Source organism: Carassius carassius, chromosome 21 (assembly GCF_963082965.1).
Source record: "Carassius carassius chromosome 21, fCarCar2.1, whole genome shotgun sequence".
Taxonomy (NCBI): domain Eukaryota; kingdom Metazoa; phylum Chordata; class Actinopteri; order Cypriniformes; family Cyprinidae; genus Carassius; species Carassius carassius.
Genome location: NC_081775.1, coordinates 8184764 through 8207593, shown reverse-complemented (window position 1 = coordinate 8207593; position 22830 = coordinate 8184764). Strand labels below are relative to the sequence as shown.

The 22830-nt window shown below is 36.3% G+C and overlaps 1 protein-coding gene across 1 annotated transcript; it reads left to right on the top strand.

Annotated features, from left to right (window-relative positions):
• Positions 1–7018: 7018 nt before the first annotated feature.
• On the top strand, positions 7019–21839 carry npy8br (neuropeptide Y receptor Y8b). The gene is made up of 2 exons (XM_059503166.1): positions 7019–7230; positions 20005–21839. The coding sequence occupies exon 2, from the start codon at positions 20191–20193 to the stop codon at positions 21328–21330; it is 1140 nt and encodes a 379-aa protein (XP_059359149.1). The 5' UTR covers positions 7019–7230; positions 20005–20190; the 3' UTR covers positions 21331–21839.
• Positions 21840–22830: the final 991 nt, after the last annotated feature.

Here is a 22830-nt window from a genome sequence, read left to right as displayed (position 1 = left end):
GTGAAAGTGTGAAAATGGTTTCCTTAGCTTTTTATTTGGGCTCTGTTGATCCCAGGGTCAACGGATTAGGACTTCTGTCTTTTTCTGCAATCTTTCTCTCACATACCTCTTCCTCTTGTAGTTCATGACCCAATGTGACATTCTAATTCCCACCGCAATGAGTTGTACTTGCAGTGACGGGATTGATTCAGTAGAATCAAGATACAGAGAATTGAGTCACATATCGTGAAGCCCCTCTTCCAGTTTTTAATTATTCTGTTATATTGGCTATTTGCGCAGAGTTCCAGTTAATATCCCTTTTAAATGGCCTAATTCCAAAAAGAGGTTTCGAGAGATCGTTGTCTGGGTAAATGTGAGGCAACTGAAGCAAGTCTTTGTTAAAGTAGTTTGCCTTATCCACCTCATTTTTGATGTAAGAGCAGGTGGTTACTATAGTTAAACCACGGTAAGCACAAATCAACCATGGTTTTGCTAGACTAACCATAGTTTAACCATGGTATTTGTATTACAACTGTGTCTAAACAAATGGTAATCAATACACTAAAAAACCATAGTTGGTAATTTCACTTCAACACAGAGAATATGGTTTGTCTGTGATTGGCTACATTGATCAGTGCTACCAAAACACATAGTAAATAGGAACTTTTGATGCTTCCCAGAGAGCAAACCCAATAGGAGCCTTTACCAAACTTTTCACCAATATCCTATTACATCACTGATCAAAGCTGTAGAAGTTGTGATATTGTGAGATGTGCACAAATGGCTGTATAAATATTAAGGGTGCATTAGTCCACACAACTCTTGTTATGAGCCTTAAGGCGCTTAAATTCACATTTTCAAAACAATCGACCCCCCTTTGTGGGTGCATCTGGTAACATTTATAATTATAAAAAAAAATATACCACACAGTATTAATTGCCCAAAGGGGAGTATTATGGTTTTAAGATGCATGTGTCTGTGTTTGTTCACAGGGCTACAGTGCAGGAGAAATTCTCTTTTGTTTCTAAATATAAATTGAGATGTAGATGTGAATTAGTGCCTTTGAAAGCATGTATGTGCATGTATGTGTATCTGTGACTGCGTTTACATGCAGCCAATAACCCGTTCAAAACCGGGATATTAGCAATAACCCGGTCGCGCACGGCCATGTAAACACCGGCAAAAACCCGGATATGCTCATATCCCGGTTTTTAAAAACCGGGATATTATACCTGGGGTACCCCTTTTCTAACCCGAATATTTGGTCTTGTAAACGCGTTTCGGCATATCCCCATCAAAATGTGTGTTCTGCGCATGTTCTATTCGCAAGGAATCTTGGTCTTTTGAGTAGAGACGGCGCATAAAAAAACCCCGCGTGCAGTATAGAGGCACAGTAGTGTCAAGTGCTGCTGGTGGATCAGTACCAGCGCCAAAGCGCAAACAAAGACTATCGCTATCTGCCCCAAACTATTCATTTTCCGCCTGCTGCTGCTGCTGTTGTTGTTGTCTTTGGATACAGGAAGAAGAATCGGAAATGACGCATATTGCGTCTTGTTGTCCGTACGTCCAGACGCTAACCGTGCGTCGCCGTTTACATCGGGATTGGTAACTCTCTCTGCTCACGCATGTAAACGGGTTATCCCGAATGTTTCAGAAACCCAAATAGTGACCTTAACCCGACCATAACCCAAATTTTAACAGCATGTAAACGTAGTCTGTGATACTTGAAGCCACTGAGGATGGAAATCAAGTCATGACCAAGGTGGTGCTGAACAGAAATAAGTTAATCTCGCTGCAAGTCCATCAGCCTCTGTGTGTCATTTAGACTGTTACCATATTGACCAACAGCTGTAGAGTCTTTAATTGACTTTCACTGACGTGGTCATTTCTTGATAAAGGGCCTTTTAGATTATAGATGATTAAATATGGAATGTCTCTGTGCTGGAACACTTTCTGATTTATCCGAGCATGTTTGTTCATACAGTACAAATTAATATTCACTCTACTTTTTGCGGCCACTTTAAAAACTTTATAATAAATAAGGTGGATATGTGTCATGATCTAGTCTATGAACTTCCATTCACTCACCACCAGAGGTCACCTGCTCATTACATGTACTCTTGCACCACACTAACTGTTGCACCTCACCCCGGACTACAATTCCCATCCTCCATTGCACTAATTACACACATAAAGCTGAAGGCACTGATTATACACACACAGCTGAATGCACTGATTGCACACAGCTGTAACCCATCACACATTAACTATATAACACTCACTTAGATCGTTTTCAAACTGCCAAGTATTGTTCTGCGTATATCCCTTTCCAAGCGATAGCTGCGATACAAAAGCCTTTCCTTGTTAGTTCTCTTAGTCTTGCCTTAGTTTCTTGTTTTCATAGTCTTGTCTTTGTTTCTGGTTTTCATAGTTTAATCTTTTTCTTGCATTGCCCTGTTATTCGTGTTTTTACATTTTGCTCTGGATACTGGATTCCCTTCTTGCTTAGCTCTCTGGATATTGTTCGCTCATCAAAGACCCACGTTTGCCCTAGGAATATTCTTGTGTCTTGCCCTGTATATACCTGTCTGCCAGTGCTTGACCCATGCCTGTTACAATTACATCTCTGTGTAATAAAAGCTTGCACATGGATTCTTAAGTCTCATCGGCTCCGACGTTACAATATGTATATAAATTAGGTATTTTTGACACATTATACAATTAGATAATTAGGATTTTTTTCTCTTGAAAAACACTGTATGTCTCAAAATTGCAACTATATCTCATAATTATTACTATATCTCACATTTTTTATAATGTGACTTTATTTCTCACACTCTCTGATGATGCATGCCAGACTTCTCCAATTGTTTAGTCTGCTTAAACTGACTAATTTGACTTGACTTTTTATTGCAACTTTATTTATAGTAATTACGATGTTAAATCTTAAAACGGTGTCTTCATATTTCACAACTGTAATTTTATTTCTCATAATTATTGTAATTCTTAAAAATGGAATTTTGTCTTTTTGTAATTGGGAGATTATGTCTCACAATATGACTTTATATACCAGGATTGCAACTCATTTCTCGTAATCATGACATTTTTTATTTGTGATTTTATGTTTCACGGCTGTGAAAATGTTTAGTATGGATACACAATAGCAATGTAATTCCCATAATTGACTAAACATATTTTACTATTAGATTTTTTTTTCTACTTTCTTAAATTTATTTTATTTTATTTATTATTAAATTTATTTTATTTTGAGATATCTACAGAATCTAAATATATTACTTGGCTCTTCATTGAATTTGTTATGTGAATAATTTTAAACATTCAAAAATGTAAATGTTATAATGTTATTTTTATTATAGAAAAAGTGCCTTTTGCATGTATTAGCATTACATGAACTATGATTTATTTAGTTATCAATGCCACAGTACTGCAGACATGTTGATTGAAGATATTTTGACAAACCATGATGACTCTCAGCACACACACACATATTGGGTTTACATGTTATGGAGCCATTCAGGCGTAATAGATTTTACCCCATATAAAACTTTCTACAGTTTTAGATTTTCAAAAAACTTCACAAACACACTCACACACACACACACACACACACACACACACACACACACACACACACACACACACACACACACACACACACACACACACACAATGAAAATACATTTTACTTGCTCCTTTCTCTGATGTTCTGATGACATCTGATCCAGCCTCAGCTCACCCTCCACAAAACTGTCTATCATGCCTCTCACCTTCAGGAAACCTCGCAGCGTCACACACTTGCACTCGTTCACACATCCACAAACACACACTCACACTGTGAAACACATTCTCACACTCTCTTCTTCTCATGTCGCTCTGTCTGATTATGTGCAGAATGAGCAGATTGAACTGAAGCTTGCAATTATGGCTCTACAGTTAAATATCTCATCCAATAATCCTGTCAGTACATTTGACAGTATACTTTTTTGGATTTAAGTCCTACTTAAGTGGGTCAAAAGCACTCTTTAATTTTCATTTAATTGTAAATAACATGCAACTAAGTGTATGTAAACACTATATTCAGTTCACACTTTTAAAGTATGCCATTTCCAATATAAGGACTCTTTTTAAAAGCATTCTTAGGTGTACTTATTTTTCAGAAGGGATATAAACAACCAAAATATTACAACATATTTAGGATTCTGGTAGGAACAAACGAATCATCAGATAAAATAAATAAATAAAATAAAAAGGACCCAGTTTATATGACCTTATATGCATTTAAATTAATATTTGATACAACATACTTATTTTATACATACATTTTTTAACATTGCACTTACATTTTTAAAAATACATGTATTTAATTAAATCTGTAATTCATTTCTGTAATTACCTATACTGTAGTTACACTTCTACTATTACTTTTAGACATGGTGAAAAATTACTAAATGAATAATACTTAAAATTGTGCCCCCTAAAAGCACAAGTGGCCCTGCCTGATACCTGGCATATCCCTAACAATAAGTACACTGTACTTCATATTTAAGGCCACCTAATATAAATTATTATATTAAGTGGGACCAAAACCCTAATATCAGTCAGTCATAATTGTGAATACTGTGCGACGTGTTTTGGCCCCTGTATGCACTGCATCGTCTGAGAGGTAGATTCTAGCTGCTCTTTGGTCTGACTCACAGAGAGAATGTGAGTTAGGTGTTGCACTGCGTTAACTTCCCGTTTTCGTGGGATGAATGTGGAGACCACGTGAACACTCCCCCACAGTGCAACTCAGACAACTCTGGATAAGCCTCATTTCGTACACTGCGGCCAATTTAGGAAGCAACAAATGTAGGCCGAGGAAGAGAGGCTGTGGAAGTTATTTTGTAGTGTTTATGAATGCTTTAAAGGACCTATTTTTGACAAATGTGACATGTGTCAAGGTTAATGTACATAATGAAATTAGTTAGATAATTGCTCATTTTCTGAACGACAAGCTGTCAGGGGAAAAGAATGCCATGTCCTTGACTGAGCAGTCAAATTTCTAATATTGTGGCAGAAAGAATTCATTCCACACTGATGTGGTTATTCATTACTTTCTAAAGATTAACTATCAGTTTCTCTAGAACCAAGAGATGGTAAATATTGTAAAAAATAATCACAAAAAATTCATAAATGCCATAGATACTTGCCTACAACACATTTTCATAGTAATTTTTCAAAGAAGATAAATGAAATAAAAATAACAAATAGTTTGGTAGTTTCTTTTCTGAAGTGTTCATTATTATGATGATCATGGTAAAAACTTACTGCCTTAAGATACAGTCATATTTACCTATTGTTTTGGCAAATTTTCGTGGGGCAAAATACAAAATAATTTTAATCCACTGTAAAACCAGTTTTTTTTTTTCAAAACTATAAATAAAACAGATTACTACACACATTTACAAAAAAATACTGTTTTAATCTTTCTACTTGTACATTTTTACATTTAGTTAAGTCTTGCTTGCCATTTCTTTGCAATTATTTGGGAAAGTTTCTAGCAATTATGAGTGAAAATTGTTTCCAAGTAAATCCTACCCCAATTTTTGCTCAAAGTACACTGTAATAAAAGATTTTTCAAAGCAAAGGTTATTGGAGTATATTTTACAAAAATGAAAAAAAAAAAAAAACATTCCTGTCCTTTAATGATGACTATACCTGATATCAGAACTGTGAGCACCCTGGGCTTACCTTGATTTCACCAAGCAGAATCTACTTCATTTTTGTCCAAAAACAATGTTATTGTCATAAAACCAGGTCAGGATGGGGATGGAGGCTTGCACAACATTCTTATCAGCCATCATTCACTTTTATTTGGATAGAAAATTGCACTTAGGACTTTTTTCATCTTTGACTCACATAAGATGTTAATCTATGAACATCTTGGCAAAATAAATCTTTGTCCTGTGGCTTAGAGGAACATTACCACCATGTAACAAAGTCAAGGTATGAATTCACACAGCAGCCTCACACAGATTCAAACCAACGTCACAGTCTCTCACATTTGTAGGCCTGAAATAAGAAGTATAAAGATTTGAAGAGAGCATTCTGAGTAGTGGTCTTTGAATGGAAAAACAACATCAGTTGGAAATGTCAATTACTAGATCACCAGGAAGCCCCAGGTAGGTCCAGATAAAACCTGCAGAACATTTGGACAAGAAGGCTCTGTAAGAGTAGCTAATATGGATTGTTTCAGAAAACACAGTGTGTGTTTAATGACACCGCTCTAATGGGAGTGTGCCACCGGCTATATAAGCGTTACATTTCCTTGATGTCTTAAGATTAATTGTGTCTTAATGTGGTTGTTTATGGGACATACTAGAATGGTGTCTGTTATACATTATATGCTTATTGTGAGATTGTATGTTTTTAATTTGTAAAACATCAAGCCTGAGTTGTGAAAAATGCATTACTTTGCCAATTACAGAGCCATCCATTATTCTTAGTATAAATGACTTGCTGCCATAAAATCATCTATTAAAGCCAACCATTAAAAGAAATACAAATAATTATGTTTGCACATAATGTGTGCAGTTCATTGAACCCATTATTGATATCTGTTACATAACTGTTAGTTTGATTATTCGTTTTAAACAACATGTATAATTTTCAAAGCATTTCAATCAAATCATTATTAACCACATCCCAAAGCACAGAGTTGGTTTTAAAGTGTTTCCTGAAACATTTGGAGAACAAGATGCAGTCTTTCAAGCAACATTAATTTGAGCTGTAAGGAGTTTTTATCATCTCTTATAATAGCTGAAAATGCATAATTAACATGAAAGCATGGATGCCACTTCATAACAAAAATTTTATATATATATTATATTATTATAATTTTTTTTCAAAATTCGTCCTAAAACAAGCAGTTTCAGTGTGGTTTCAGTTTCAGGTTTCAATTATGAAAAGACGATTTTAATGGAAATATAATTGGGTCAATTTTTCAATGATTATTATTATGTATAGTAGGTTATATCGGTCTCTGGAAGTGAAGTCGATGTCAACAGACAGACCGCGTCCATGTGCGAACGAGCCTCTCGAGCGCGGGAGATCTGGAGACACCTCCTTCTTGCGCCTCGTGTTTGGTTGATAAACCTCAGCTTCTCGAACCACCAGTTACTCCTGCACCGAGGAGAACAGTGCATCTGAGAGCCACGGTCACGGAGACGGGATTTGCGCCTGTCACACACGGTAAGGTGCGCCTGAGCAGAGTTTCACAAATGCGTGTTAATGGAGGGAACTTACCGAAACATTTAGCGTCTTCGTTTCATGGTAAAATGGTCTTTATTCTGGCATTATGAATTCTGCCTCGCTCATTCCTGGATGCAGAGGCTGAAAGGTGTTGCATACTTTTTTTCTAAGTCGTATATGACGTTAGAGACTCGGATGATGTTCCGATCGGATCATTTGTTCACCGTTCACTCCTGTCAGTGATCTGATGGTTAAAATATTCGCTGCCGTATTCTATTCTATTCTATTCTATTCTATTCTATTCTATTCTATTCTATTATTCTTTATTGGTTCATTCTGTTCTATTCTTTATTGATTAATTAAGTTATGTTATAAGGCTGTCCTGCTATTTTGATGACCTATTCTATTCTATTCTATTCTATTCTATTCTATTCTATTCTAATCTATTCTATTCTATTCTATTCTATTCTACTGTGTTGGTTTATTTTGTTATTTTATATATTGTTAAATTCTAGTATGTTATGCTGTTGTCCTGTTCTTTTGTTGTTCTCTTTTATTCTATTCTCCTAAATTTCCGTTCTAACTCTTATAGAGTGTGTATATGTGTTTTCCGAAACAGATGAAGGTACATTTAATAAACATTTATTTGTGCATGCTTGTTCTTCGTAGTTCAGATATGCGTATTAGTCATATAAACAAAGTATGCTGAATAAATGAATTTGATTTGCTTAATTACTGTATCACCTTATTCTCATTCAAAGCAGCAAAGAAAACCTGAATCTCTGTTGGCCAGGATTTGCTACAGTCTCATAGCCGTTATTCATGCTTTCACGTTTATTACGATGGAAAGATGTAAATATCATTTCATCTCAAGCTAATGGCTCTATCTTAACACAAGTGCGCTATTCTGAAAAAATAAAAAAAATAAAAACACCTCAACGAGTGAATACTCAGAGTCATTTCCACCATGTGAATATTATGAGTGCTAGATATTCATAACCGGTTGACTGTCCTCATTATAATTGGGCTGTATTTCCCTTTAGAGCTGTTTCTAACTTCATAAATCCCTAACAACCCAAGGTATCAAAGACAGACACAAACACTGATGCATCAGAAGCTTTGATTCTCATGCACTGTCTTCACACTCGCTGGAGAAATGGGCAAGTGCTGCTTTTTCACACTCAACTCGACTCATTATCACCCGCCGAAGACATGAAAAATAAAGATACCTGTTAGATAAGAGGCATGCAGTTATAAATAGTGCAAAAAAAAAAAGAACAAATGTAAGCTATATATGTCCTGTGATGTTTTGAATGCAGATTAGATCAACTTCGGCATGGTTTGACATTCAACATTTTCTATAATTTGCTCATTTCTACAGATTCTTAGTTTTTTTTTATTACTGCTTTTATTAACAATTCATCAGACTTGACGTGATAGATTTCAATTTGACTTGATGGTTGATTTTCAGTGCTTGAAGATTGGCAAGATAAGGATTGGTTGTGTGAAGAGGCAGTCGCATATGGTTTTGGCATCAAAATAAGGTCTATTAGCCTTCTTCCTACTACTCTCTGTTAAAACGTGTAGAAGTCTGAAAGTGAGATGGAGTGCAGGTGCAGCAGGAGCCACCTTTCATCTTTGACACATTCAGTTGATGGCTGCCTCTCTGATCTAAAACTAGTTTGTTTCTCGTGTTTTAGCGGTGAAGTAAGATCTGAGAAGAGGGAATACAGCATGAACTTTTCGGAAGAAGTTCCTTTGGGAGATCAAGTGCCTTTAAGAAAAAGAACTGAAGTAAGATTTTGAGATGTGTCTCTTATATAACCTTTATTGTCTTCTAATTTGATGCAGTGTATCAAATTAGAATTAGGTTTTAATGTATCAAACATGGAAATGAAATGAACTGCGACACAATAGGATGTTCTGAAAGTGCTGTAATTGTTTGTGTGATCACTCTGCTTACAGAAGGTTGTGACAGACCCAAATCATCACTATTGCATTGTTGCATTTTCCAAGTTGCCAAATATCGTAATGTAGTGATTACTTTCATTTCTAGCGCTATGGCATTTCTGCGCTGTGTCAGAGATGTTAGCACGTCTCTAATGAGATCAGTCACAAACATGATCCCTGCACGATCTAATCTATAGCGTCTTATTAACTCACTGTCATCCATTGTCTGCAACACATTTCTTCTGCCTCTTCGTCTTTCTGCCATTTTCTCCTCTGCTAAAGAAATTCTTAAGCCTCTTAAAAGTCCTCATCAGTGCTCCTAACAAGTTTGACCTTAAGACCTCTTTTAAGGGTTAAGATGCTTTCTGAATTACTGTTTTCTTTACTAGGATTTTTTCTTTAATTTTAAGAGTAAACGCCCACATTTCTACGAATTTTCGTAGAATTTTGTCACTAGGAGCTACATTTTGCATTAAGATTCTTTATGAATACGGGCCCAGATGTTTAAAGCAGTGTCAGATTTTTGAACCCCACCGTTTAGTCGAGCTCATGCTGTTCTTCTTCTCAATAAATTCTCAGCAGGCACAGATGTTTAAAACGTGCTGTATTTGAATGCAAATAATGATTTTTCCCCTTTAGATTATGAAACCGCTAATGAATGTCTGTCCACACATCACACCATGACACTGTTCATTAACTTTAATAAAACATGCATGTTTATGGGATGCTTTCTTTTGACTGTAGCACTGTTGGATGTGCCACATCTGACAGCTATCAAAGCAAAAGCTCATCTTGAAACCCCCCCACCATCACAGGGTGTGTTCGCCCGTGGCGAGCTCTGTTATAAATATAGGCATTCTTTGCGTTTTGCATGCTAATACAGAGGTTTCTGAAGCTCAAGTGTCACAGAGCGATTGCAAACCTGCATGCTGTGGCATGTTTTCCAATGCTGAAATAATACGCAATGTCACTTTTCTCTCCAAACACAGACTAGGTACTACAGTATACTATCACATTACAGGAAAAAAAAGCCATTGCTTGTTGTAAATTACAAGTACATTGAGTATCAGCATTACTTCATTTTGCTTTCATAGCCATGAACTCACAAAGCACCTTTTAAAAATTCATACCTGCACTTCTGGCAAAACAGAAGTCTGTGGTCAACAGGGACCTGCAGTTTCAGCTGGTCTCAGCTACTGCTCCAGCAAAGTCCAAATGAGCTCAGAGCCCTGTTGGAAATTCATCTTAAGGAAGCTTTTTGGAGCATTGCAGCTAGTTTCTAACAATCAGCTCTATAATACCTGGAGAGATCCACTGGCATTCCCATTTATTTCAGTGGCACGGTATGAGCGAAGATATCTGCCAACTTTTTCAGAAATGTTGAAGCTCATCAAGGCTTCATGCATTTGATCAAAAATACAGTAAAACATTAATATTGTAATAAACGGTTGCAATTTAAATGAACTCTTTTCTATTTCAATATATGTTATTATGTAATTTATTTGTGTGTTGGAAAGCTGAATTTTCAGTGTCACATGATCCTTCAGAAATCATTCTAATATGTTGCTTTGCTGCTCAAGAAACATTTATTATTATCATCAATATTTTCAACAGTTGTGTTGCTTAATATTTTTTTAGAAACTGTAATTGACTTGCACTGAGCTTCATGGTGCACTTCTGTTTTTAAACAGAACAGCTTGCTTTTTTCCAGTTATGTATACAAAAAAGTTGATTTATTTCACTAATTCCATTCAAAAAGTGAAACTTGTATATTATATTCATTCATTACACACAGACTGATATATTTCAAATATTTATTTCTTTTAATTTTGATGTTTATAACTGACAACTAAGGAAAATCCCAAACTCAGTATCTCAGAAAATTTGAATATTGGACTTGGCACCTGCACACAGTGCCAAAGCTACCAGTACCTGGTTTAAGGACTATGGTATCCCTGTTCTTAACTGGCCAGCAAACTGGGGTATTGTGACGAGGAAGATGCGATATGTCAGACCCAACAATGCAGAAGAGCTGAAGGCCACTATCAGAGCAACCTGGGCTCTCATCACACCTGAGCAGTGCCACAGACTGATCGACTGAATTGAGAGCTCTGTGGGGAAGATGTTGTTGAGATTTTAACCTTTGTGTGTAACCAGTGTGCTCTTTGTCTCAGATATTGAACGGAGCATCTCAGCTTAATTGCAACACACTCTCACCCAGGAGGAGATTCATTGGCAGAGTATAGTGTCCTAATTGAAAACAATCAGTGTCCTTTAGAGAGGACTGGTTAGAGATGCGGGACTGAGGGGGCAATAATGAACTTTATTACCGCTTATCTGCCGTATGTGAGGTACATCTGGGCTGAGACTCTGTGATTGATTTACTGTCACTTGTATGTTAACTTCAATAACCCTCTGGGATCTATATTAATTAAACTGCAGCTAGTTATTTCTATTTAGATGAATGTCTCCATAAAGAGGATGATGGTGTTTTTCTTAAAAGAAATCATGAAATTCGCATCATTTATTCACCCTTGTGTTTTTCCAAACCTATGTTACGTTATTTTCGTGTAGAACCCAAAAGATGAATTTTTGAAGAAACGTCACGGTGCTCATCTGACCGTTGCAATGCTAAAACATGGCTGAGGTCCATTATATTTACTAATTAACAATGATGGATGAAAGACCGTTCATCCTCCGCTGTCTTGTTTTTAAGTACAAAGATACCATTTTCACTTTTGAATAACTATCAGAATTTGTGTTATGTTGCTTCGTGTTTTTCTGGGGAAAAAGTTTCTCAATGCCAAGGAAATGTAGTGCATTGTTCTACCTAGTCAATAAAGTTTTTAATAAACAAGCTATCCTAAGATATTAGACTAAGCTGTTAGCTTGTTAAACCTCATTGAAAAAAAGAAAAGAGGTTTCATTGTATGGAATGTAGTCTACAACTGGAGTCACTTGAAACCTTAAAAGTATGCAAAGACAGACACTTTCATGACTATGTTTCTTAAAACACTTAAGTATAATTTTTAAAAGTTTGCTTTGTAATAATATCTAATTAAATGTGTTAAAGTGCATTGAAATCATATGAAATCATATTTGACATACTGAGGTGACTAACATACTAAAGCACATGTGAAATTCTTGATTATAATTCGAACTGAAGAGTGTTACTCAATTTTACGCATTTAAAGATTATACATTTTAAATGTACTGAATTAAAACTTGATCATTTCAAATGGGTAATTACAGTTATGTTTAAAAACATGACGTCGCAAAAGAAATGACATATATGTATGTATATATATATATATATATATATATATATATATATATATATATACATACTTACATACACACACGCACACAAACACACACACTTGTGTTTTAGTTGATCATAAATGCTTGTCCGTACATACAGCAATACATTTGACCCAAAGTAAAATTTGATTTTAATTAGGGAGAAAAAAAATCTGTCTAAAGTTCAGCTAATTGAATTTTACAAAAAAAGTAAACTACAATACACTTTAATTGTAAATAACATGTAATCAAGTATCTGAACAAATACATGCAGTTTGCACTAAAGCATCTTATTTTAAAGTATATTATTTCCATTATAAGAACTCTTTTTAAATGCTGAAGTGTACTTATGTTTTGTTACAAGGGATCCGAAGGCTGAAAACACAAAGAAAGGGAATTTTTTTTTTTTTTTTTTTTTTATACCTTTATTTAACCAGGAGGTCCCATTGAGATTCAGAATCTCTTTTACAAGAGAGACCTGGCCAAGGTAGCAGCCAAAGCACACAAAATGCATACATAAACACCAAATTACATTTTCACGTACAAAGAAGAAGTACAAAATGTTAAAAATAAAAATATAAAAACACAATGAGACTCTCAAGAAAAACAAGAACATGTCTCCATCACAACACTCTTTACAGTAGTTTTAAATTCATTTATGGACATAAGGGTTTCTAACTTTAGCTCTTTTTGTAGATTATTCCACCCCCAAGGTGCTAAATAAGAAAAAGCAGTTTTTCCCAATTCGGTTTTAACTCGTGGCACCTTAAAAAGCAACCACTTTGAGGAGCGTAGCTGATAGGTACCAGAGCAAACAGAGAGGAGGTTACAGAGGTACAGTGGAAATTTGCCAAGTATAGCTTTATAAATAAAGATATACCAGTGCTGTTGTCTACGAATTTTAAGTGATGTCCAACCAACTAAATCATAAAGAATGCAGTGATGGGTAAGGGACTTTGTATTTGTTATAAATCGAAGTGATGCATGGTAAACTGAATCAACATGACGCAGGATGGAAAATGCAGCATGCATGTACAATATATCTCCATAATCAATTACAGGCAGAAAAGTAGCTTCCACAAGTTTCTTCTTAGCACTAAAAGTAAAGCAAGATTTATTTCTGTAATAGAAGCCGAGCTTAACTTTAAGTTTCTTAACTAAAGCAGTAATATGTTCATTGAAGGAAAGCTTATCATCTATCCATATCCCCAAGTACTTGTATGAAGACACTCTCTCAATTGAGTTCCCATCTAATGAAAAAAGGCTACAATTGTCGAGTAGCTGTGCTCTAGCTTTAGAGAAGACCATAAACTTTGTTTTCTGTGTATTTAAAACCAGTTTTAAACTCAATAATGTGTATTGCAGTGTCTGAAATGCAGTCTGAAGTTCCTGCACTGCTACTGAAATGGTGGAAGCCTGGGTGTAAACCACTGTATCATCAGCATATAAATGTAATTTGGCTTGAATATCTCTATCCAAATCATTTATAAAAATTGAAAACAAAATGGGTCCTAAGATTGATCCTTGAGGGACACCTTTAGTTATTTCAAGAAAATCAGATTTACATCCTTCAGCATAAACACATTGAGTACGATCTACCAAATAATTCTGGAACCATGCAACAGCCTTCTCACTTAAACCAACTGAACGTAGTTTGGTCAATAACAATCCATGATCAACTGAATCAAATGCCTTAGACAGATCAACAAATAATGCAGCAGAATGTTGCTTCTTATCTAAGGCCCCGATAATATCATTTATCACTAATGTAGCAGCAGTGATAGTGCTATGGCCACTTCTGAACCCTGACTGAAAATTATTTAAAATATTTTTGTCAGTAAAATACTGTTTTAACTGTACATTAACAAATGATTCCAAGATCTTTGACAAAACAGAAAGTTTTGATATTGGACGGTAATTATTCAATTCTGATGGGTCTCCACCTTTATGTAAAGGGAGAACATAGGCTGCTTTCCAGCTTTTAGGAATGGAGTTAGAAAGAAGACTCAAATTAAAAATATGCGCTATGGGCTCAGCAATAATATCAGCTGCCACTTTTAACAGAAAGGGATCCAGATTATCTGTACCTGCTGACTTTTTGTGATCAATATCTCTGAGGGCTTTTTGAACTTCTGAAACTGAAATCGGTTTAAAATTAAACAATTCCCGATTTTCATTTTCAGATGCTGACACGGCAGGACATGGGACAGATTTATTTGCGGTTTGATTAAATATGAATCCAGCCTGAATAAAGTGTTTATTAAACTGATTGAGTATGACTGCTTTGTCTTTTACTTCATCTGACCCAATAAGAATCTGTTCTGGAAGGTTTGAGGTCACACGTGCACCCGACAAAGATTTAATTGATTTCCAAAACTTTAAAGGATTGTTTAAGTTTTCTGTGGTTGACTGCAAATAAAACTCAGATTTGGACTTTCTAATCATCAAAGTACACTTGTTTCTTACAGTTCTAAATGCAGTCCAATCAGCAGAAGAGTCGGAAAATCTGGCTTGTGCCCACATTTTATTTCTTAAACATATTAGCTCTGATAGGCTGTCTGAAAACCAATGATTGTCCTTACCACTGATCCTAAACTTTTTGATTGGTACATATTTATTTACAATGGAAATAAAATTTGAATGAAAAAAAATCCCATGCCATTTCAGCATCCGAAAACAAAGACACCCTGTTGAGTTCACTATGATACAGATCATGCAGAAAAGCCTGTTGTTCAAAACTTTTCAAATGTCTTTTTAGGAGTATGCGTGGTTTTACCTTTGGGATTTTTGTATTTCTTACACAAGCGACTGCACAATGGTCACTGACGTCATTGCAAAATACGGCAGTAGAGGTGTATTTATGAACTGAGTTTGTTACGATTAGATCTAGGAGAGTAGATTTTATTTCTGCTTTGGGATTTATTCTTGTCGGTTCATTAATAAGTTGCACTAAATTTAAGTCATTACATAAGTCTTTAAAACAATCAGAGTTCCCAGACAGCCAGTCCCAATTCATATCACCCATAAGAATAAATTCAGAGTCATTAATTTCATGTAATATTTCAGATATAGATTGGAAAGCATCCTTTGAAGCAGATGGAGGTCTATAGCACCCAACTACTATAATATCAGCGTCTTTTGAAATATTCACTTTCACAGTCAGAATTTCAAATTGTTTAGCTTTAGTTAATGACAGGGTTACCGAGCTTATAAACTTGGATTTCACATATATGGCAACCCCACCTCCTTTGCCAACCCGATCAGTTCTATAAACTTTTTAAACCTTCAATAGAAATAAGTTCATCAGATACAGATTTTTTAAGCCAGGTTTCAGAGATAACAATGATATCAGCATTGGTTGTATTAGCCCATATCTTAATCATATCCATTTTAGGGACTAGACTTCTAACGTTTAAATGTATAAAACCAAGGCCATGTCTGCTTTTGAAATCAGAAGGAGTGGCTAAGCATTGCAAAGTATTAAGAAGACCAAGAACAGGACCAGGATTGGGCTGAACATTACCAGATAACATCAATAAAAGCATAATCAAACAACGTAGTTTTTGTTTAGCTGGGTAATATTTATCATTACCACTGACCTCTATGAACTGAGAAAAAGAGAAATCTGAGACAGTAAAATGATCATTTAACAACATTAAGTTCTGGAGATACAGGGTGTTATTAATTTGTGAACAATTTGTTTTGTTACACAGTTTGATTTTCTGGCGGTACATCTCATAATGGCTTGTAGATGAAATTGAGAAATGACCATAATTTAACTGTATCAGTATACTACTTCTCATTTTGGGCATATTAAATTCATCTAGTATAGGGCTGGACTGTAAAAGTATGAATAGTATAAACAAATGCATGATGTCAAGTTACCAGGTTTAGTTGAATACAGCCTTAACAGGGGTGAACAGTAGCTTGGAGTCAAAAAGTCAGGGCTATGGAATGGAGGCTAACAGGGAGGCTTCCAGGTAGCAGCAGGGTATCCAGAAGGTGGCTAGCAAGTGAAGCTAGCAGCAGTGCATCCAGGTGGTAGCTAGCAATGGCAGCTAGCAGCAAGGCATCCAGGTAGAAGATAGCAAGGGCAGCTAGCAGCAGGGCATCCAGGTAGTAGCTAGCAAGCAACAGGCTAGCAACATAACATCCAGGTGATGGCAAGCAGGCAAAACCACCAGCAGCAGGCTATGAAGCAAGGCTACCAGCAGCAGGCTATGAAGCAAGGCTACCAACAGCAGGCCAGTAGCAGGGTAGCAACAGGGCCTCCAACAGGCGGCTAGCAAGCAGGACTACTGACAGCAGGCTAGCAGCAGTAATTCCAGCAGCAAGCTAGCAATATATCATGCAGGTAGTGACTAGCTGCAGGGCTAGCTGCAGCAGGTTAAAAAGCAGGACTACCTGTAGCTGGCTGCTAGCAGGGCATCCAGGTGGTAGCTAGCAAGCAGGGCTATCAGGTGGTCAATGTCCAGGTTTTAAGTTCAAAATTCAGCCTTATCCACCATTAAAATGATCCCAGTATGGAAGAGAATGTCCTGTTTCTCGAGAGTATACTCATTTGAGTTTAAAAGACATAAAACATCATAGAAAAAAAGTAAAATCTTGAGATCTCAAACACGGAGATCCACACATAGGTGTGGCTCGGCTGCCATCTTGGATTTTTGTTTCACTTTACCATTTTTAGGTTCTGTTTTATTTCGTTACATATAATGTAAAACAAAATAATTAGATAGTTAATATTGTGATTAAGAATAAGCACACTGTAAAATGACTTTGTAGCCTGACAGCAGGCTAGCAGCAGTAATTCCAGCAGCAAGCTAGCAATATATCATGCAGGTAGTGACTAGCTGCAGGGCTAGCTGCAGCAGGTTAAAAAGCAGGACTACCTGTAGCTGGCTGCTAGCAGGGCATCCAGGTGGTAGCTAGCAAGCAGGGCTATCAGGTGGTCAATGTCCAGGTTTTAAGTTCAAAATTCAGCCTTATCCACCATTAAAATGATCCCAGTATGGAAGAGAATGTCCTGTTTCTCGAGAGTATACTCATTTGAGTTTAAAAGACATAAAACATCATAGAAAAAAAGTAAAATCTTGAGATCTCAAACACGGAGATCCACACATAGGTGTGGCTCGGCTGCCATCTTGGATTGAAATGTTTCACTTTACCATTTTTAGGTTCTGTTTTATTTCGTTACATATAATGTAAAACAAAATAATTAGATAGTTAATATTGTGATTAAGAATAAGCACACTGTAAAATGACTTTGTATCATTTCTATTCAGAAAGAGGAATATTGCACTCTTACTCGTGGATAAAAAAAAGACACTGCACATAATCTAAGGAATTATTCATTAATAGCAATCACAGCCATTATTGTCATTGTGATTATGTAATCTCTCAGGCTTTATGCAATAATTTGATTTGGCGTCTACTGTTAAATGTCATTTGGCTGTTTGAATGCCTTTTTCCTCTCCTGTCTAAGTCTTGGGAGGCTCATTCGCTTCAATCAGGCATGTTTTTAACACACTTTCTCCAGTAAGGTGTCTGATTTGTAATTTCAAGTTGTAAAGACTGTTAACAAGTGCGACCCTTTTTTAAGCAGCCCATGCAGTGTATAGTAGATTCGGAGGAGGATTGGGAGACATTTGCGATAATTATATAACTATATTACTATAATTTGCTCATTATTGTCTTAGCCAAAAGAGAGACGGGTGGAGGCCAAAGCGAAAGGATTTATTCTTATATGTAGCTAAATGTATTTGAGCTGTAATCTCACATGGGTTTGAGGAAATTAAATGGGTTTAAAGCAGCAGGATTCTGCTCATAATTAGATTCTCTCCCATTGTTAAACCTTACTGGGCTATTCATCACCTGCCAGTGTGCTTACATGCAGGCTCAGTAGCTATTACTGCAAAGCCAGAGTGCTTTAAGAAATCAGGAAGTGTCAGTGGATGCAGAAAATCACAGACAGATGGAGAGAAGGAGGGCGAGTAAGTGCTGCTTTAATTATCAGGTTCTCTGCTCAAATTGTTTTACAGACAACTATAAGCTTCCCAGTGTTGGATATATATATATATATATATATATATATATATATATATATATATATATATATATATATATATATATATATATATATATATATATATGCCTTTTATATGTGTCTGTGCCTTTGGTGCTCTGGGGCTCAAACCAGAAACCTTCAAGGTACCAGCAGCCCTGAGTTTTAGCCACTTAGACTGCAGTTCCATAACAGTTTCATAACAGCATTGTATAACATCATGTTAGTCTGTTCCAGTTCTGTGTCAATTACTGGGTTAAGATATTTTGTACAATACCAGTTATTATTATCATCATTTAATTATTTCTATGTTCTGTATACATATTATCCATCTTCTTTGGGAAATTAATATTTTTGACTAAAATGAACATTTTAAACAAAACACGAGAAAAACAAATACATACATACAAATAAGAATTTATATTTTTAAAATTGGCCCAAAGTATGTATTTTTTCAGTGGATAGATGGACGAATGGATCAATGATTTACTAAGATTTACTGAGATATTAATGATATATAATGACTATAGGTCTTCTAGATTGACTATATTTATGGATGCTATGCTCATTTTTGTGCTGTTGCCTTAATAGTGGGGTGGAAAAATTAAAATTAAAAGACATCATGCCATCTTATTTCATGCTGTAACATGTCGACAGTTAACACAATTACACTTCCACTTTAACATTTCCCTTGAGAGCTGTAGCTTTTGTCTTATCATAAATTATTTCTAAAAACACATAACACCAACCAAACTCTAAAGCAACAGCGGCAGCTATAAGTGGGCAGGTTACGTCATTTGTCAAGTCAAGCATTAGCACAAGCACTTTCGTTCGAGTATGATCATGTTGTTATTTGCACTGTGTTGTCTGAATGGAATTCCTCTGTTAGAGATACACTGTCTGCTATTACAATGTTGATGTTTTTCTTATAAATATACACTCATCAGGCTACATCACTGCTGGGGCATTAAACATTCATGACGCAAGCTGCAATTAGAGTTAAAATGTATGGTGCATTTGTTGCCTGTGATGTATTTGCCTTTTTTGGGGGTGTTAGAAAGTCCAAAAAAGAGGTTTACCAGAGAATGTTTCATAATTCACTGCTTTGGTGTTGGATGTGGTGAATATAAACAGGTAAATGAAAAGAAGGTGTTCAAGTAATGAAATAACGAAAGTCAAAAGAGCAGACCAAAAGAAATATCAAAGAACAGAACAAAGCGCTTCAGTCTGTCACTGTCCTGTTTTTCTAATAAGGGTATTTTTGTGAACAAAGAGATAAGCTTTGCTTTACTTTTAATGTAGATCACTTGAAGAGGTCTATATTTTGTTCTGGTTTCTAACAAAAAGCTTCCTATTTTTTATATGACTGTATAAGTGTCAGGAAGATAATATTGTTGTAAGTTTTTGCAGCTTTGTTTTTTTCCTCTAATCTTGAGTGCTATTTTTTATTGTTTTGTCCTCAGGTCTCTCAGATCAAAAGTTCTGCGCTATGCAAAAAAATAAGATGAGACAACTTGTGCACTAAAAGAAAACTGGTGTTGGGAAGGAGCAGCCTTGCGCTGGACAATTCCTCTTCATTTCCTCGCCTCCCAAGAGACTAAGCCAGACAGAGCGATCATCGTTCATTTCAAGAGATACTACAGCAACTGATGGCAATGGAGCGGTCTCATCTGAACAACAGCTCTGGCTCTTGGTTATTGGAGGATCCTGCCTGTCCAACCTCCCTCAGCAGCACCACTTTCCTCATCGTAGCATACAGCACGATGTTAGCAGTGGGCCTGGTGGGCAACACTTGCCTGGTTTTGGTCATTACACGACAAAAGGAGATGCGCAATGTGACCAACATCTTCATTGTCAATCTCTCATGCTCTGATATCCTTGTTTGCTTGGTGTGTTTACCGGTCACCATTATCTACACGCTTATGGATCGATGGATTTTGGGTGAGGCTTTGTGTAAGGTGACGCCGTTCGTTCAGTGTATGTCTGTAACAGTTTCAATTTTCTCCATGGTTCTCATTGCCTTGGAAAGGCACCAGCTCATCATCCATCCCACCGGTTGGAAACCAGTCGTCAGACACTCCTACCTGGCTGTCGCAGTTATCTGGATCATAGCATGTTTTATCTCCCTTCCATTCCTTTCGTTCAACATCCTCACAAACTCACCCTTCCACAACCTCAGCCTTCCCTTCAACCCCTTTAGTGAACACTTCATATGCATTGAACAATGGCCATCTGAGGGGAATCGACTCACTTATACCACAACGCTGCTGCTGTGCCAATACTGCTTACCATTGGCGCTCATTCTCCTCTGTTATTTTCGCATATTTTTGCGTCTGAGTCGCCGTAAAGACATGGTCGAAAGGGCTCGAGGTGGGCGGCAGAAGAAGACCAAAGGCTCAAAGCGAGTCAACGCCATGCTAGCCTCGATTGTAGCCGCGTTCGCCCTCTGTTGGCTGCCCCTGAATGTTTTCAACACGATTTTTGACTGGAACCACGAAGCAATTCCCGTCTGTCAGCATGACGCCATTTTCTCGGCTTGTCACCTCACCGCCATGGCATCGACCTGTGTGAACCCAGTGATCTATGGGTTCCTAAACAATAACTTCCAGAAGGAGCTGAAATCGTTGCTTTCCAGGTGCCGCTGCTGGGGGCCACCCGAGAGTTATGAGAGTTTTCCTTTGTCCACTGTCAGTACAGGCATTACGAAGGGGTCTATCCTGAGCAATGGCTCTGCTAGCACCTATCAACCACACAAGAAACACAGTTTGGAACAGAAAGAGACCATTTAAATGTGCCGGATGTACTATAAGGCTATGTATCTACAGTACCTACACTTCAAGCGTCCAGATGTGGCTTGAGAGCACGGCCAGACAGTCTGTGCAAGATTAGTGACTGAATTTAAGGTTTGAACAGAGAAAATCTGTGACATTCCAAGTTCTCATTGCTAAAAGATGTCCACTTGTCTTCTTTAAACACAAAAATGGACTGAAATATAATAAGGAAAGGCTTACTATAGCTGGGCTCTGCAGAGGAGAACCATGTCATGATAAATATCATTGCAAATTGCGTTAGGTTTTATCCACTGCTAAAATGACTTTGGCCAATTAAACATGCTGGTTTTGTGGCCATTATATGGTGAGTTCTCAATGGCACAGAAAGCCATTTTTGCCAATTAGAGCAAAGTTCTCTCTGAGAGACTTTATAATGAAATACTGAGTGAAGGAGGCCTTTTCTTGTCATAGTCTTTTTCCATATATGTGACTTGGTAAAAAAAAAAGGGAAAAAAAAGAAAGAAAAAAGAAAAAAAAAAGAGGAAAATGATTTGACTTCTTTGGTTTTTTTCTCTATTAAATGAATCGTTTGCCTAAAAATAAACATTCTGTCATCATCACTCATGTTGTTCCAATCCTGTGACTTTCTTTCTGCTGTGAAACACAAAAGCACCAAAAATTATCATAAAACTAGTACATATGACTATGCCTTGACATGGAATGAGCTGCAGTGAGCTTTTAATTACTTGGTATGAATCAGTAAAATGATACAGATCAGTTTGATTTGCAAATGGATCAATCATACAGCTATTTTGATCTGATTCACTGTAACTCATTCATTGTAAACATCTGGCTCAAAGTAATGATTCAATCTCTAATGAACATAGTATGGATTCAAAAAACATGAAATGTAGCACATGACTCATATGGAATACTTTTATGTTATTTTGTCATTCTTTTTGAAGTTTGAAAGCTTTGGTTGCTATTTGTTGTAATTAAAGACCAATCTTTTGTGTTTTACAAAGGAAAGAGAGTTATACCAATTTGGAACATTGTGAACATGAGTATATTATTGTTAACTATTTCTTTAAAGGAAGGTACAGAACTAGCAATATGTGTATAACGTGTACATTTAAAATCAGATGTAATGATTATATGTAATAGTTATTATACGGCATCATGACTATATAAGCACATTCTGTCATTGATTATTAGTAGAATGTATCCTATTTCAAACTGATATGTACAATAATTTACACATTTCGTTGCTCTGTGTGAGAGGTGTAATTTGTTTTACTGATCTAAATGTTAGTCAATATAAACACACTGTGTCCTTCACAGAATGGCTTTATTTGCCAGAGATAAGTGAATTATAGATTCAGTTCTTCATTTGCACTTTCACTGGACTGTGGATCTATACTAAACTATGTACATGTTGTAAGAAGCATTTGTAAATATTTTTTCAACCAGTAATTAGAATAATAACACTTTGACACACTCTGTCAAATGTCAAGTAAC